This window comes from Rhinolophus sinicus, linkage group LG05, assembly GCF_036562045.2.
Source record: "Rhinolophus sinicus isolate RSC01 linkage group LG05, ASM3656204v1, whole genome shotgun sequence".
Classification (NCBI taxonomy): Eukaryota; Metazoa; Chordata; class Mammalia; order Chiroptera; family Rhinolophidae; genus Rhinolophus; species Rhinolophus sinicus.
Genome location: NC_133755.1, coordinates 145,442,417 through 145,458,254, shown reverse-complemented (window position 1 = coordinate 145,458,254; position 15,838 = coordinate 145,442,417). Strand labels below are relative to the sequence as shown.

Below are 15,838 nucleotides of genomic sequence, written 5' to 3'. Positions count from 1 at the left end.
ATATGACAGGTGAGGCAATTTGGCCACTAACTCTGAAACATATGAAACTTTGTATGTGGTATAATGTTAGACGATAAGAGTGTTTCACTTTTCACAAACTAGTATATGGAAAGAATACCTAAGAAAATAAATATGAGCTAGTATTCATTGTACAAAATGATTTTTCAATGTCCTAGAAGAGCTACTTTCTGCATTTCCCGGTGTGTTAAAAATATAAATCATTTACAAAAATGTATTTGGAAATATTATTTCAGAAACACGTTCATTGCAGAACAGGCAGTCTATCTGTACATAAGAGAAAATGTTGATTTTACCTGTCAAGCAACAGCATTCCAAAGCTTTTAGGTTTGTTTCCCCCCTGGAACTGTGAGAACATGATTCCAAATAGGATATTGTCATATTTGCTTGTACAATTTCTCTTGATATTTTCACTCTAAAACAAAGTGAGTTGGAAGAATTTTGTTTGTACCTATCAGCAATTTCATTAATCTTTATGAGATTTCACCACTATTGCCCAGCAAATAGTCTTACCTGGGGTAACACAGTAATCAATCATTGGCCAAGCTCATTGGAATGTGGGTTTCCTAATCTTCTCTTTGTGTTTCAAGCAAGTACTTTCACCTAGATCGCGCTGTACGCAACTGAAAATCACTCTTCCTAAATTTTCTATCAAAGAGACTGCATGAGAGGATGAGATGGTTTAGGCAACATGTATCTTTTAGTTTTTTGTTTTTCTTAAATTGGATCAATGGAAAGAATATATGAAATGGAAAATATGTGAGTAAAAGGAGCTTGCATTTATTGAGCACCTACTGCACATTGGAGGTGTTGCTAAGGTAGTGGGTGTTCCAGTTTGGTTGACTGACTGTCACGTGGATGTCAGAGAAGTCAGAATGTTGGAAGATGAGTGGGGGTACCACTGAAAGGTCAGTTTGTAAGAAGGTACAGAGGACTTCACTAAGGCAGCTGTTAGAGTCTGCAGTAGGAGGTGGTGGCAGTGTCAGCACAAAGGAAGGTGTCTGTTGCGTTATTTTTGCCTTAGGGCTGGTTGAGAAACATGGACCATTGAATGAAATGTTACATTTGGCCTACTGATGACTACAGCAGGAGGCAGGTTCTTTTATTCTGACTTATGGGTGGGAAAACGGATGCTGAGAGTGAGAGAGAGAGAGAGAGAGAGAGAGAGAGAGAGAGAGAGATCTCACTTATTTATAACCTGTCTACATGAGCCATTGGAGTTGTTGATAGTCATCAGGGAAACAAATGGCCCTGTTTTACTGTCAGATCATGTTGTCAGTAAAACCTAGGTTTATAGGCTCCACTGCGTGCCTCCTTGAGGGTCTTCCCCATCACTGGTGGACTCAGTCACTCTTCCTCTGTCATCCCCGGTATTCTGGGTAGAGCTCCAGTTGACTACCTTTCATGCTGCATTGTAATTTATTTACAGATCTGCCTGCCAGCAAAATAAGATACATTTTCTTGGAAATTTAATTTCCCCTTAAATCATGCCTCATACAACCTTCTACCTATAAAACTGAGCCATGAAGAAAAAGAAAGCAGGATCTTTATATAACAAAGAGGTCATGGATGAGCTTTGGAAGACAAAGCTGACTTTCCTGACTCCTTCAGTAAGGAAGGGTCTAGAACGCCAGGTGAACACAGAGAGAAGGGATTCTAAATTCTGCAGTTCTCCCTCCCATATACCAAGAATCTGTATGGCCAACTACACCCGAGTTTCCCCCTGAATGCGGAAGGGTGCCCTTTCCTCCCTTCATGCTGCGTCGGGAGGCCTGGTGTTCTGGAAAGAAGATGTGAAACAAGGAAGTCCATGCTAGAGAAGAAGAAGGAGGGAAGCGTTTGTCCCTGAAAAGGCCACATCTGAGAACAACTGGAGTTGAAATGTGGTTAGCAGAGCTCTGCAGTTTCTCCTCAGAGCATCTGTCTTTCTGGATGATGTACAGAAGTCCAAGTGCTCTGCAAAGGGGTGCAGGCTGGCTCACTCTGGGAGAGATGGGGGGCGGGGAGTTCTATGTGGCAGAAACTACTGAGGGGAGAGATCTAATACATTCACAGCTGGATACCAGGGGCTCCACAGCATCAACAAGAATCAAGGAGGTGAGGTCGGTGGGGGCCATGGGGGCTGGCAATTAGCAAGAACAGAGAGAGGATTGCTGGGGCCAAGACAGCAGGAAGGATCAGAAGCCTCACACCCTGCAAGTGCACACGCAACAGCCGGCCAAGGACCCCAGAGTAGACAGCAGCGGCCAAAGGGCCAACCTGAAGCCAAAGGTCACACTAGAGACCTGGTATCTCAGAAATGAGGATAGAAGGGAAGAACTCTGAGAGGCTAAGCATTTGTCCAAAAGCAACTGAACGTTCCAAAGAAAGTTTTTAAACCGGAGGAAATTAGCAAACTTTATGTTTCATTGGCCTTTTCCCTCCCACTGCTATTTGCCGGCTTGAGGGTGTTGGAGGGAAGGTTTACTGTGAATATTAGATCAACTACAGGATAAAGGAGATGAAGTTGCTTTAAACAGCTAAGTATAACATGAATAAATCTACATCCATGCTATACGTATAACACTTGAGCTTCTTGAGAGCTGGGACAGTTTTTGTTTTGTTTTTTTGTTAATCATCTTTACAACCCCAGAGCATAGTAGAATACTGAAAAGGTGTTTAGAGTTCTGGGTCCTGTCTGAATAAATACACTTACTGAGGATAAAGGTCACTTATGCTGCTCTGCTCAATAACTGGCCTTTAGAGATTCATCCTTTCATTCATTCACTTATTTACTCAAATATTCCATACATTTTTGATATTATATGTACATGATGTGATTCAGGAAAAAACGATGAATTGTTTTTGCATTTATTCAAACATCAGCAATTTATTCAGTGCTTACTGTGCACCAGATACACAGGTCCCACCTTCAAGGACCTTACATACTTGAAGGGGAGAGGAAATATATATATAAGCAACTACCATATAAAGTAGAAAGTAACACTTATCATACAGAAAATCAAGATGAAGACATAAATAGAGTCAAGAGAGGGTCAAATGCATGTTTTCCTGTCTTGTAAGCATGGCTGTTCTAGAGTCTAGAGGAACAGAGAGAGAGACGCTTCCCTTGATTTCCAATGGCGTTACCTGATGGCCTCTGGGGGACCAGCCCATGGACCCAGAGTCAGTGGAAGGATATAGGCATTGGAGCTCCCCTCTGTAAAACGGAGTTCTACAGGACACATTTAAAGAAAGCTTTCGTGCTGAGCCTAGTAATGGACCGACACAGACGTTGACGATAATTTTAGTGTGTTCCTGTGATGATGGGCAAGAATCTATGACCTAAATCAGGACAAAAGGCTGACAGAAAACTGTGTGGCACCCAATCCAATATTTAGATTTGAACTAGTAGATATTTAAGTTATTGTCACAACCATGAGACTAGGAAGTCCTGATCTAAGGAAATCTGAGAGATTCAGAATGGCATGTTCATTTTAGGGGTCAGAACTTCGCTTTGCCTTTAAATGCACTTTAAAATATCTCTAAAATAGTCATGAAAGTGCCACAGTCCTGCACCAGGAACAGGTAAAAATAGCAAGGAAAAATAAGGGAATATAGCCTTAAAATCTGAGCTTATAACTGTAAACTCATGCCCGTGGGACTGTGTGTAGGCATGCTTTCTGGGCTCATCCACAGAGGCGGAAACTCAGGTTGGCGACAAATGAAAAGTATGCTTAGTGACTTTCTGTGTGTCATAACTTCTTGACTATGGGGCCATAGTTACATGAATCCTGAGGGGGGCATTTACCTCTCTCCTGTGTCTCCACTGAGCTAAAAATATACTGTTTTCATCACACTACAATATTGTATTCTAACTGTGAACGTAGCTGTCTATCACCCCACAACAGGGCTCAAGGTGGATCAGTAGTTGTGTGCTCAGCACTGACATTTTCTAATCAATAAAGGAATCTGTATGCCAAGTCTATTCACGTGACTTAAACTTCAGATTCCAGAGACACATCAGAAGATACAAATTACCCAGCCTTTCTCTGCATCTGATACAACTTAATTCTGAGCCTACCTAAAATTCAGGAAGAGTGGACCCAGAATGGCCTGAGAGCTATGTAAACTGAGGAGATTAACTGTTACATTTGCATGGTGTGCATGTTACACATATGTTGCAGGTGTATATCATGTAGAGTTAGTCTCATGGTTGGAAATCACACTGCACATTGGAGAGGCCGGCTTTCATTCTGTTAATATGCCCAAGTCAGAGGAGTGGAGCAGAAAGAAAATAATCAGGGTTAGAGTGCTTTCTTTCTTGTTCTTTGATCCAGATGGAAATTGCCTGAGTCATGAGGAGAGTCTGAAGTATCCACTATGTGAAGGAGGGCATGTGTTAGTGGTATAGACCCCTCAGCATGTTTTTTAACTGGAAATGGTTTCCAATGTGAGTTAATTTTAATTACCAAACTATCATGTTTGAGGAGACTTGCTTTCTTCTTATTTCACTCGTTTCATCTATTGCATTTTAGTACTACATGGCTGAAGAAGGATGAATAATCTTTGGCAAGAAGTCATAAAGCTGGTATTTCTACTGAAATGGTTCATATAGCACAGTTATAAAAATGGTACAGCTTTTAGAATTTATCCAAATGTCATTGCTAATCTGTCTCAAAGTCACAGGCAAGACCTATTTATTCAAGAAATACAAACCGAAAAATGTATCTTTAGAATAAAATCCTTATAAATCCAAGATCATGGTGTTACCATCTTTTTACTTTCCAATGAAGAAAAGAGCTGGGTTTCTTCATTTCAGTGTGTCTCTTTTGTTGTCTTTTTCCTGAATAAACGTTATCTCTTTTGCCATTGTTAACTTTCTTTAGCTTTTGATTATAAAGTCAAAGTTAAAAAATATTTTTTTCCAAAAGGTGTTCAACATTATTAGCCATTTGGAAAATGCAAATTAAAACCACAATGAAATATCACTACATACTTTTTTGAATGGGTAAAATGAAAAAATAACAATAACACCAAATGTTGGTGAGGATGGGGAGCAACTGGGCCTCTCATACATAGCTGGTGGGAATGTAAAATGATAGAGTCACTCTAGAAAGTTGTTTGACAGTTTCTAAAACCAAATAGGGACTTTCCATATGATTCAGCAATTGCACTTTTGAGCACTTACCCCAGATAAATGAAATCTTATATTAACACAAAAACCTGCACATGAATGCAGCTTTATTTGTAAAAGCTCAAAGCTAGAAACAACACAAATGTTCTTCAATAGCCGATGGTTAAACAAACTTGGTATATCTATACCACAGAATACGATTCAGCAACAAAAAGGAACAAACTATTGATACATGAAACAATTTGGGTGGACTGAGGATATTATGCTTAGTAAAAAGCCAATCTCAAAAGGTTAAATACCGTGTTATTCTATGTTATACGGCATTCTCCAGCGGACAAAATTATTTGGATGGAGAGTGGATTAATGGTTGCCAGATAACAGGAATGAGGGTGATGAAATGGGTGTGACATCACAGGGGTACCATGAGGGATGGGTGACGGGACAGTTCTGCCTCCTGAGTGGGGTAGTGGTTACACAAATCCACATAGGCATGCCCTTGGAGATATTCCAGATTTGGTTCCAGAGTACTGCAATGAAGAGAATATCACAATAAAGCAAGTCACAGGGATTGTTTCGGTTTCCAGTGCATATAAAAGTTATGTTTACACTATATTATGGTCTATTAAGCGGGTAATCACATTATGTCTAAAAAAATGTATATACCTTAATTTAAAATACTGAATTGCTAAAAAAAAGCTAACCATCAGCTGAGCCTGTTGAAAAAATGGCGCTGATATATTTGCTTGATGCAGGGTTGCCACAAACCTTCAATTTGTAAAAAGTGCAGTATAGTATCTGCGAAGTGCAATAAAATGTGGTATGCCTATACATGGCATCAAATTGCATAGAACTACACACACACACACACACACACACACACACACACACACACACACGCATACAATGGAGTGAAGGAAAAAGGGATGAAAACTGAATAAGGTCCGTAATCTAGTTAACAGTATTGTACGAATGTCAATATCCTGGTTTTGACATTATACTAAAGTCATATAAAATGTCACCATTGGGGAAACATGTGCGAACAATTTGAAGAGCTCTATATTTTTGAAATTCTCTATGAATTTGTAATCATTTCAAAAATATATTTTTCTTTTCAAGCTTCATTTATCAATTGTTTGTGACATTTAATCATAAATTTGGTGATTGAACTAAAAGGGCAAGAGGATAAAGCAAGGAGGGGCTCTTCAAGTCCTACATCACTATTAAGAGAATCAGAACGCAAAAGTATTCGATGCTCCGCCAGCTGCTAATAAAGACTGTCTGGTTGAAACAGAAATGCTTTGAAAAACGGCTGTTGGGTCACATCCTATCATTTATTTCTTCAGAAAGCATGGCTCTCTTTTACCCATAAAATTAAGTCACATTCTTCATGCTGGCATGAAAGATCTCTGATAATATGGCCCCGACTTAACTTTTTGGCTCTGTGTTCCTCTGTTTGTTTATGACCACCCATTGTTTCTATCTGTTCTCCATACTACAGTCTCAGTTGTCTGTAAAACTCAAATTTGGCTTTCGGTGGCACTTGGCATAACTATTCAAACCCCTGACCTGGCCATCAAGGCTCATGGACTCGGGCCCCTGCCTCCTTCTCCAAGCCACTGTTTACCACTCTTCTCTTCACTCTCCATGCCCAGACACGTGACCTTGGCCACAACCTCGTCCTTGCCATGGTCTTTCCCACAGCAGGGCCTTGGGCATGTTGCCTTCTTTGCTTGGACCTCTTTCCCTCCCAACTAATCCTCCACTCCTCTTTCAGATGTCAGCTCCATCATCGGTTCTTTAGGAAAATCTTCTCCAACCCCCCCAGTTTAGGTCAGGTTGTTTTTACAAATGTTCTCATAGAACTGTGTTGCTTTCCTTTGGAACACTTACACCAATTATAATGATACATCCATTCATTTGGTTATTTAACCAAAGGCTGTCTTCCCCATTTGACTGGAAGCTCCATGAGAATAAAGACAATATCTGTTTTTGCTCACAAGAGTGTTCACTATCTAATACACTGTATTAAACATACAAGGATTCAGTAATTATTTTTTAAGTAACTGGATGAATCAAACCAGAATAACTGTTCTCCAACTACATTCCTCAGCTTTCCTGTCCCCAAGGTTCTGTCATGCCCTTCATTGCAGGTGCAAAACTGTACTTACATTTTATCCCATTTTATAGTCTCGTCTAAATGGGTACTTTCTTGTCTTGGAAAATAAATATCATTTCCACCTCCTTTGAAAACTATAGCACTTGGGTGTCTGTTCTCTTGCAATATGTGGTATTATTATCAATCTGTATAGACTGTCCCTGTTATCCCCTTTACAAGTTCATGAGCTCTTGGAGTGCAGGATTGATTCGTTTCTCTTTATTTCACCTGCAATAACTAGTATATTTTTCAGATTCTTAATTAACGTATTTTCCTTATTGATTAATGTGAACAACTAAAAGCTGAGCACATATTATATGCTCAATTAATATTTATAGAAACTAGGGAAAATCATTAGAGGTCCTTGTTAGTTATACCGATTTGCAATGAGTGAATGGGATCAAATTACTAAACAGTACTACAAGCATGGTTCCCAGGACAAATGCCTTCTCTCCTGACCATTTATTATTTTTTAATAGGTTTATTTGTGACAGCTGGCCAGATGGTTCTAGTACTGTGAGATTCAGCTTGCTTTTTCACTTCCCCCTTTCCTGTATTCCATAAGTTACAATGAAAACCTATTAATGTTTCAGTGGCATTATTATTTCCTTGTCTTTCTACAGAATTAAAATAAGGCTTTCATAGAACACAGTATTAAATAGGGTGTCAGATAGCTAATTTGAGAGAGGTAAGTGAATGGATTAGTGGTGGTATATGACATGGATTGAACTAAACACCTGAGAACCAGGGAACCAGTTGTTAAGAATAAATTGTCACTGTTAACAACAAACTGAAAAATTAAAAGAAAAATTTTAAAAACCTGTAGGAATTAAGAAACAAGCAATTGGTTGTGACTTTTCAATGCTGAACAGAAAAAGCAAGTCAACTGTATTTCCACAGGGGGAAGTCTCCTCCTCATTCTCCCCCAGGTCCATTTATAATTTTTGACTCGGGATTAATGGGCCCAGTTCTGCCCTGAAGCTAGCATTCTCCCACCATACCTGTAAAGACATTCTGCAGGCCTCCACTTTTAGGTGGAGAACTGCTGGGAACTTCTGTGCCCCCAAATACTGGAAATCAATGCAATTTAATTAACTTCTTTGAACATTTATTGAATACCTAATATGTGCTGGATTTTCTACTAGGTATTAGAGATTCAAAGGTGAACAAGAAATCATCCTTGCTGTGAAAGAACTCCCAGTTGGGTGGAATAGATAGGAATATCCAAGCATCATTCTTAGGTAAGACAGGCTCTGGAGACAGAGCTGAAAAACCAAGTGCCATGGAAGCAGAGGAGAGAGAGCTGTTGTCTTGGTGGGGCTTACTGAAGTGAGGTGGGCACTAAGCTGGTATATGCAGCATCACTGTGGTTGTTCTCCCAGCATCCATCCTCCTCACCTCTCCCTCAGTGGTGACAGATATGTGATTGGGTGGGATTGATCCCACCCTGACTCTAGGAGTGAGTGCTGATTGATGAGCCTGTGATGCTCAACCAGAGATGGAACCTCTCTGCTACAGGACATTTAGAAATCCATGAAAACATTGTTGGTTGTTTCAAAGGCTAAAAGAGATGCTATTGGCATTTAGTGGGCAGGGGCTAGGAATGTTAAATGTCAAGTAAAGCAGGAAAGGGACATACATCATGAAAAATTATCCCACCCAATTTGCCAGTAGTACTTCTACTGAGAAACAGTTGTCTCAGCCCATCAGAGAAATCTCATTCCGTATTAGTTCAGGGAGTCCAGGTCTATGCCAATTAGTTCACAACAATCTCCTGCCATTAGTGTGGTCCAATCAGAATAGAGTGCCAGACTACACTTTAATCTTTGTGGATAAGCATTCTTTCTGTCTCTCATTGGGCATGCAGGAAGAAGCCAGCAGCCCCATTTAAATCCAGTTTAGATAACTTCCTATTCAATCTATATAATCTAAATTTATTCATTGTTTTCCTGTTTGTTTCTCCGTTTTTGTTATTGTTGTTTCTAAGCAAATCATTAGGATGGCAGAAATGTTGTTGAAGTATCAAATCTAAGTAATATCTAATATGGAGCAATGTTCTGTGTTCATCCCGGAGCTTTGGAATGAGTATAAATTTATAATATTGCCATAAAAAGAGAAACAAGGGTGAAACAAAAATAGTCAAGCTTATTTATGGTGTAATGAGGAATATAAGTGGTGTCTGGTGGAAATTGTGAAAACCTAAGTTAAACTTGCCATTGTGTACATGCATGTCTGGGTACACACATGTGTGTAAAAGCAAAAGTGAGAGGAAGAGAGGCTACAGTGGCTATCTTCATGCATAACACATTTTAGGAATTTAAATCTTCAAGAATTTAAATTCTGTACTTCCAGTTTGCAAAATCTCTACATTAAAGAAAGCTAAAAGAAAAGATTATTAAGCACTTTGATTACTTAATCAGAGTCCATGAACATATTCTGAAATGTTGTAAGTTGTGATTAAAATAGATTATTTCTATGGTTATTAATAATTCTCCTACTGCCATAAAGTTAGTTGGCAGTATTCGTAGCTACAGATTATTTTCCTACCTAGTCAATGGTTACTATGGTGTATTAAAAATGAGGAGGAAAAAGACGTCCAATTACATTTGAATTACGAAAAATGAGTAAGACACAGAAATAAAGTCCAGTTTATACAGCCAATTTCCCTCTTGTTGCAAAACTTATGGAGTAGTATGCAGATTCTCACATGACTCAACTGAAATTAAACTACATCTGGAAATTGAGGAAGATGAGAAGGAAAGGAGAGCCGTCAGTACCTGGATACTAGTCAGAGTCGTGTACTGATAGGCCTTGACCACCAAGTAATTTGCTTCCAGGTCTATGAGTCCCAGGATCATATACTTCCACCATCTTCGTCGTAAAATTGCCAGGAGGTTTTCTTCTCCTGTGTTACAAAATTGAGAAGAAATGGATTAGGTTCTAAACAAATAATAAACTGTATATTTAGAAGGATTCTAAAATAGTCTATTATATTTTTTACCATGCTTTCTCAAATGTGTAATTAAACAAATGATTCAAAGGCTGAAATGTTTCTACTTGGCTAATAGTCTTCACTGTAGATTCGGCTCTTCAAATTGTTTTCTATGGTAGAATAAGTCTGGGCAGGTTTCTAGTTAATGACAAAAATGTTTTCTCAGGAACATTTGAAGAAAACATATTACATCATGCTAAAATAAAAGGAAAGGTGGGCCAGAAAGGCTAGATAAACACACAAAGTCCAAATCATCCTGAACTTCGGGACTGTGGTAAAATAGATGGAAGTGGAAAGAGGGTAGCTCAGACAAAGGGTTATGCTCGGCAGCATATCTGTAGTAAGGCTCCAAGATGTCATCCTGAGTGCTCGTCCAGCTTTGAACATGACACACTTTGAACATTACGCTCTGGTCGTGTGTGGGTGATGGCAGAGGCAGGAAGTTGGGTATCACTCTCAGAGGGAAGAGACCATGTGCCATCAGACCAGACTCAATACTGCCAGCAACTGTAATCTTCACCATCTTGCCCCTTAGTTTTTCATTCTTATTTTTACATATTTCGGGTCTGAAATTAACCTTATTTCTCAAGGGGCAAACAGGGTTATTAATAATAATTGCTCTCTGGAGCCAACCTGTGAGGTCTTCATAGAGGATGTAGAATATAAAGAAATCTTAAGTGAATAGTGACTGTATTCATTATCTATTGCTGCATAACAGATTATCCCAAAACACGGTTGCTTAAAACAACAAATATATATAGTCTTTGTGAGTCAAGAATCTGAATTAAGTGTCCCTGGTTCAAGGTCTCTAAATTAAGTTGCAGACAATTTGTCAGCCACAGATGTAGTCTCATCTGAAGGATTGGCTTGGGAGGGAGGGCGGGAGGGAGGGAGGGAGGGAGGGAGGGAGGGGAGAGAGAGTGAAATGGAAACCATAGTTTCTCTTATAACCTAATATCAGAAATGGCAGTTCTACCATATTCTATTCTTTAGAAGAGAGTCAATAAGTCCAGCGCACACTCAATGGAGAGAATTTCATACGGGTGTGGTGTTCGTACTAGGAGGCAGGGCTCATTGGAGGCCATCTTAGAGGCTGGCTGCCTAGGGCCACACACCTTTAGTACTTACTATAGCTGTGATTTAGCTGGTCCTCAAGAACCTCAATAGATTCCACATCACCACCTGTCTCTGGGTCACTCTCAGAACTCTGAACTCCTGATCTCTGCCTTTTGTCTTCTTCCAAAGACCATCATATAGGTGGCCTTTTTAACCTTATGGAGACTTACGAAAACGCAGCTTTCCAGGCACAGAGCATGTCAGAGTGCGTTGTGGCTAGTTGGCAACAAGGCGGGAGAGGTCTCTTGATCTTTGGTATTTAACCCAGTTTTCTAACCTCATTTTCGTTGCCACACTTCTCATATCCTTCGCTCCAAGGACACTAAAAATCTTTCTGTCTCATTGCTCAGAATTGTTAACTCCTGTTCATCCTTCAAAATTTAGCTATTCTCTGATATTTTGCCTGACATCACTCCCCAACTGAGCAACAGGTACTCAACTCTGTATAGTACTGTCACAGATTGTCACTATTTAGAAATTGTCTCATTACTAAACTGGGAGGTTTTCGATGGTAAGACATTAAATGGCATGTATGTATATATACACACACACAGAACACCTACCATACTGACATATAGTAAGTATTAGCTAAGTGTTTTGGAACAAGTGAATAATTGAAAAAAGCATGAAGTGCTATCTATCTGAAAATGCAAGAGCCAGTTCCAGAATATGAGTTACACTTACTGCTTTGCACTTAGATGCATAGCTGGTGGATATGATCTCTAAGGTCATTTCTTCATAGACGGTTCATTTTGCCAATTCCCTTGCACAGCATTTCTGCCTTTCTTACTTGTCTACACATCTGATAAATCAACACCTCTCAGGATTTATCCTGTGGATTAGTGATTCTCAATCTGACTGAATAGTATTCACATTTTCTCAAGAGATTTTTAAAAATGCCAACCCCTGGAACCAGCCCCCAGAAATTCTGATTTAATTGGTTTTGGATGGGGTCTAGGCATTGGGCTGAGGATCAGTCTAAGAGTTCAAATGGTTGACATCCTACGGCCCTTCTCAGATGACTTGAGCTAGAAATTCCAAAGAGAGACAACCCAGAGTAGTAAAGGCTCTTCAAACCAAAGCAACAACCTGAACATTGGCTGAAAGTATACTTTCTCTTTTCTTGTCTCTGGGCTTTTCCATGTGCTGATTTCCCTGCTTGAACGATTCTTCCTCCAGTCTCCAAATAAAAGATCAACATAGACACTACTACAAGGAAGCATTCCTTGATCTTCCTAGACTGAGTTGGGTTTCCCTATAATATACTCCTTTCACATCCTTTATATATCCCACATATAGTACTTATCTCACTATATTATAATGACCTGTTTTGTTGACCCTGTTACTCAATTGTTAATTTAAATAGAGTGTCATTGTCTTGGTCATCACTGTATCTCTAGGACCCAACGGTACATAGTGAGCAGCCAATAAATAGTAAAGAATGTATGAATAAATTTCATGTTTAATAATATTTATCTTTTTTTGCAATTTAAACATTTTACTCAGCTGGTAATGGGTCCACATCAAATCAAGTTTTGTTTTTGTTGTGTTTTTTTTTGTGTGCATGTGTGTATTATTAGTTTCAAGTGTATGAAACAATGTACTAGTTAGACATTTATACCCCTCACAAAGTGATAACCTCCCTCCCCCAATCTACTACCCCTCTGACGTCGTATACAGCTGTTACAGTTTCACTGACTCTATTCCTTATGCTGTACTCCACATCCTGTGACTATATACATATTAAATTATAGTTGACATCCATTATTATTCAGCTTCAGCTTCAGGTGTACACTGCAGTGGTCAGACACCCACATCGTCCATGAAATGATCTCCCTAATAAGACAAGTGTCCATTGGATACCCTATAAAATCTTTACAACATTATTGATTATATTCCCCAAACTGTCTTTCATATCTCCATGGCAATCTTGTGGTTATCGATTATGCTTTCTAATCCCATCACCTTCTCCCTCATACCCACCCCCCTCTCACGTTTAATAATCTTAACAATACTAAATAGCATTGAAATCAAGTTCCTTAAAATATATCTACTGTAATCATTCATGTTCCAGACAATGAAAATTGTTTTCTAGTTAGAATGCAAGTATCTGACAAAATTAATTTGATGACCATTTAACACTATACATAGGACATGAAAATGTCGACGGCATATTTAACCACAAAGCTGCAAATCTGGAGTCATAGGTCATTGTCCCAGTTAATTTACACAATGAACAGAGAATTGCCAAACTCAGAGCACACCAGCCACGTCTCAATATGTAACATGGAAAATCTGGGTCATGGTGCTGTTTGTTCCACCAATCAATAACATATTCAAAGTGTAATTCATTACATAGATTCACAGGAATGATTAGTTGCCTTGCTCTTCTGCTGAAAAAGTTTGCAAAGCAAAGTGCCCTAAATAAATGCTTCCTATTATCTCATTTGAAGCACCTGAAAACATACAACACGCTTGCCTAGCAGAATCAATCAGGACAGTGAGAGAGTATTGTTGTTTTTCTCCTTTTTGGTTGAGCAAAAAATGCAACCCTTAAAAGGACTGCTTAGGGATTTATCTACATGACTCTTATTAACACTAATGTACAAAGGACATTAAAATTATTTCTAGAATGAGAGTGCATCCTTTAGAGCTCGTGTGCCAAAGAGCTCCCTAAACCTCATGAAATAGGGCCATTCATAGAGTTACCAGCAAAATTGGTGATATGTTAATGTTTTAAAATTCTTTTTTTTTTTTAATTAACTAGAAAAAGTAATAAAATCAATGGGTGGAAACTTCAGAATTATGGTTAGGGATTTAAATGGATTCTGTTAATTATTATTTTTATTATACATTTGGATATAAATAAAAAGATTAGAGAATAATGTAATAAGCTAACCTCCAAACTGATTTAATAAATGTTAACATTTCGTCATGTTTTCTTCAGAATATATACACATATATGTTTATTTATTTTGAGAAATAAAATGTTACAGATGAAATTGAAGCCCCTGTTCTGCTCCTGGAAGATTCCTATCCCTTCTCTCCTTACTGAAATCACCATTTTGATATTGTTGTATATCCTTCACATTTGTGTTTTCACTACGCATTTCTACATATGTGTGCATCCAAAATAGTATTAGCTTTCTTTGGCAAGTTTTTAAATATTAAGTAAAATTTTATTATATATACGGTACATGTCATTCTTCTGGGGTTCTTTATGCTTAACATCGTTCTTGAAATGTATCCCTTTTTTCATGTAGAGCTAATTCATCTGTTTTAAACAATGCATATTATCATATTTTATAAATATGTCACCATGTATTTAGTCTCCCACTGGTAGGCATCTAAGTTGTTTCCAATTTTTCTGTTAGGAACAGTCCTGCAAAGCGCTTCCTTGTGCATATGTATCTCTACAAATGTTATAGAATTTTAATTTGTCTTCATTCTCATTTTAAAGCATTGTGGAGTATGTAAGTACGCACAAATGTGTAAAACAATTAAATTTAAAAATTTTCTAATTTGAAGTTACAATAACTACTTCAATAATTGCGAAAAGAAGGTGAAATTATTGACAATCTTGATCATGTGAATCATATCTAAGTTTACTAAGCATGAACAGTATGATCAATAAAATTTGTTTTTGAATTTTTGTAACATATATTTATATAATACGATATATCAGGCAGTGTCTACATGCTTCACAAATATTAACTTACCTAATTCTCATAATAACTGTATAGTAGATATTGCTATTAACCCTATTTACAGATGACTAGACTGAGTCCTGGAGGAGTTAAGAAACTTGCCCAAAAAGTCACACAGGTAAATAAGCTAGCATTCAAACTCATGACAATCAGGCCCTAGGCTTCATACTGTACGTCATACTTCATATTGTACTATTTTCCCTCACTGATTTGTAATGTTGCATTGTCCTCAGGAGTCATGCATTTCTCATTAAAGGATCTTTCATGACCTATCTGTCCAAAATCAACTGTAGGATGCCCCACCGCCAACTCCAGGGGGTGCCCATCACACTGAAGACAGTATGCATGGAACCCTTTGGAGCAGCCAGTGCCCAGTCGCACCTCTATGAGCCCATCCATGAATCAGCTTAAGGATGAGGATGTGTCCCATCACTATCATCAGTTCAGTATCAAAGATTTGATGTCTCCCTAATTGATCCAAATCCATGACACAGTTTCCTTTGTGAAATGTGAAATAAGGCTTTGAATCAATTTCATGGCATACAAACGCCTAATTACACGAATGTCTGTTAGTATATACTGTACTACTTGCTGAATCCTCGGGCATGATAACAATGACCACACATGGGGTGGGGCGTGCGTGGTGCTGGTTAATAAATGTTGAATGAAGGAAGAGGAGCTTTTGTACAAAAACTGAAACATGGTCCACATTCAGGGCAGTGACTGGAAGACAG

The 15,838-nt window shown here is 38.5% G+C and overlaps 1 protein-coding gene across 2 annotated transcripts in view; it reads right to left on the bottom strand.

The window, feature by feature from the left end:
• Nucleotides 1-15,838, bottom strand: part of SLC35F1 (solute carrier family 35 member F1) — a 370,737-nt gene that overhangs the window by 59,365 nt on the left and 295,534 nt on the right. For both annotated transcript variants that reach the window (XM_074333488.1, XM_019740997.2), the window contains exon 3: nucleotides 10,067-10,194. In XM_074333488.1, the coding sequence (XP_074189589.1) occupies nucleotides 10,067-10,194 (128 nt within the window). The remainder of the gene's footprint in view (nucleotides 1-10,066; nucleotides 10,195-15,838) is intronic.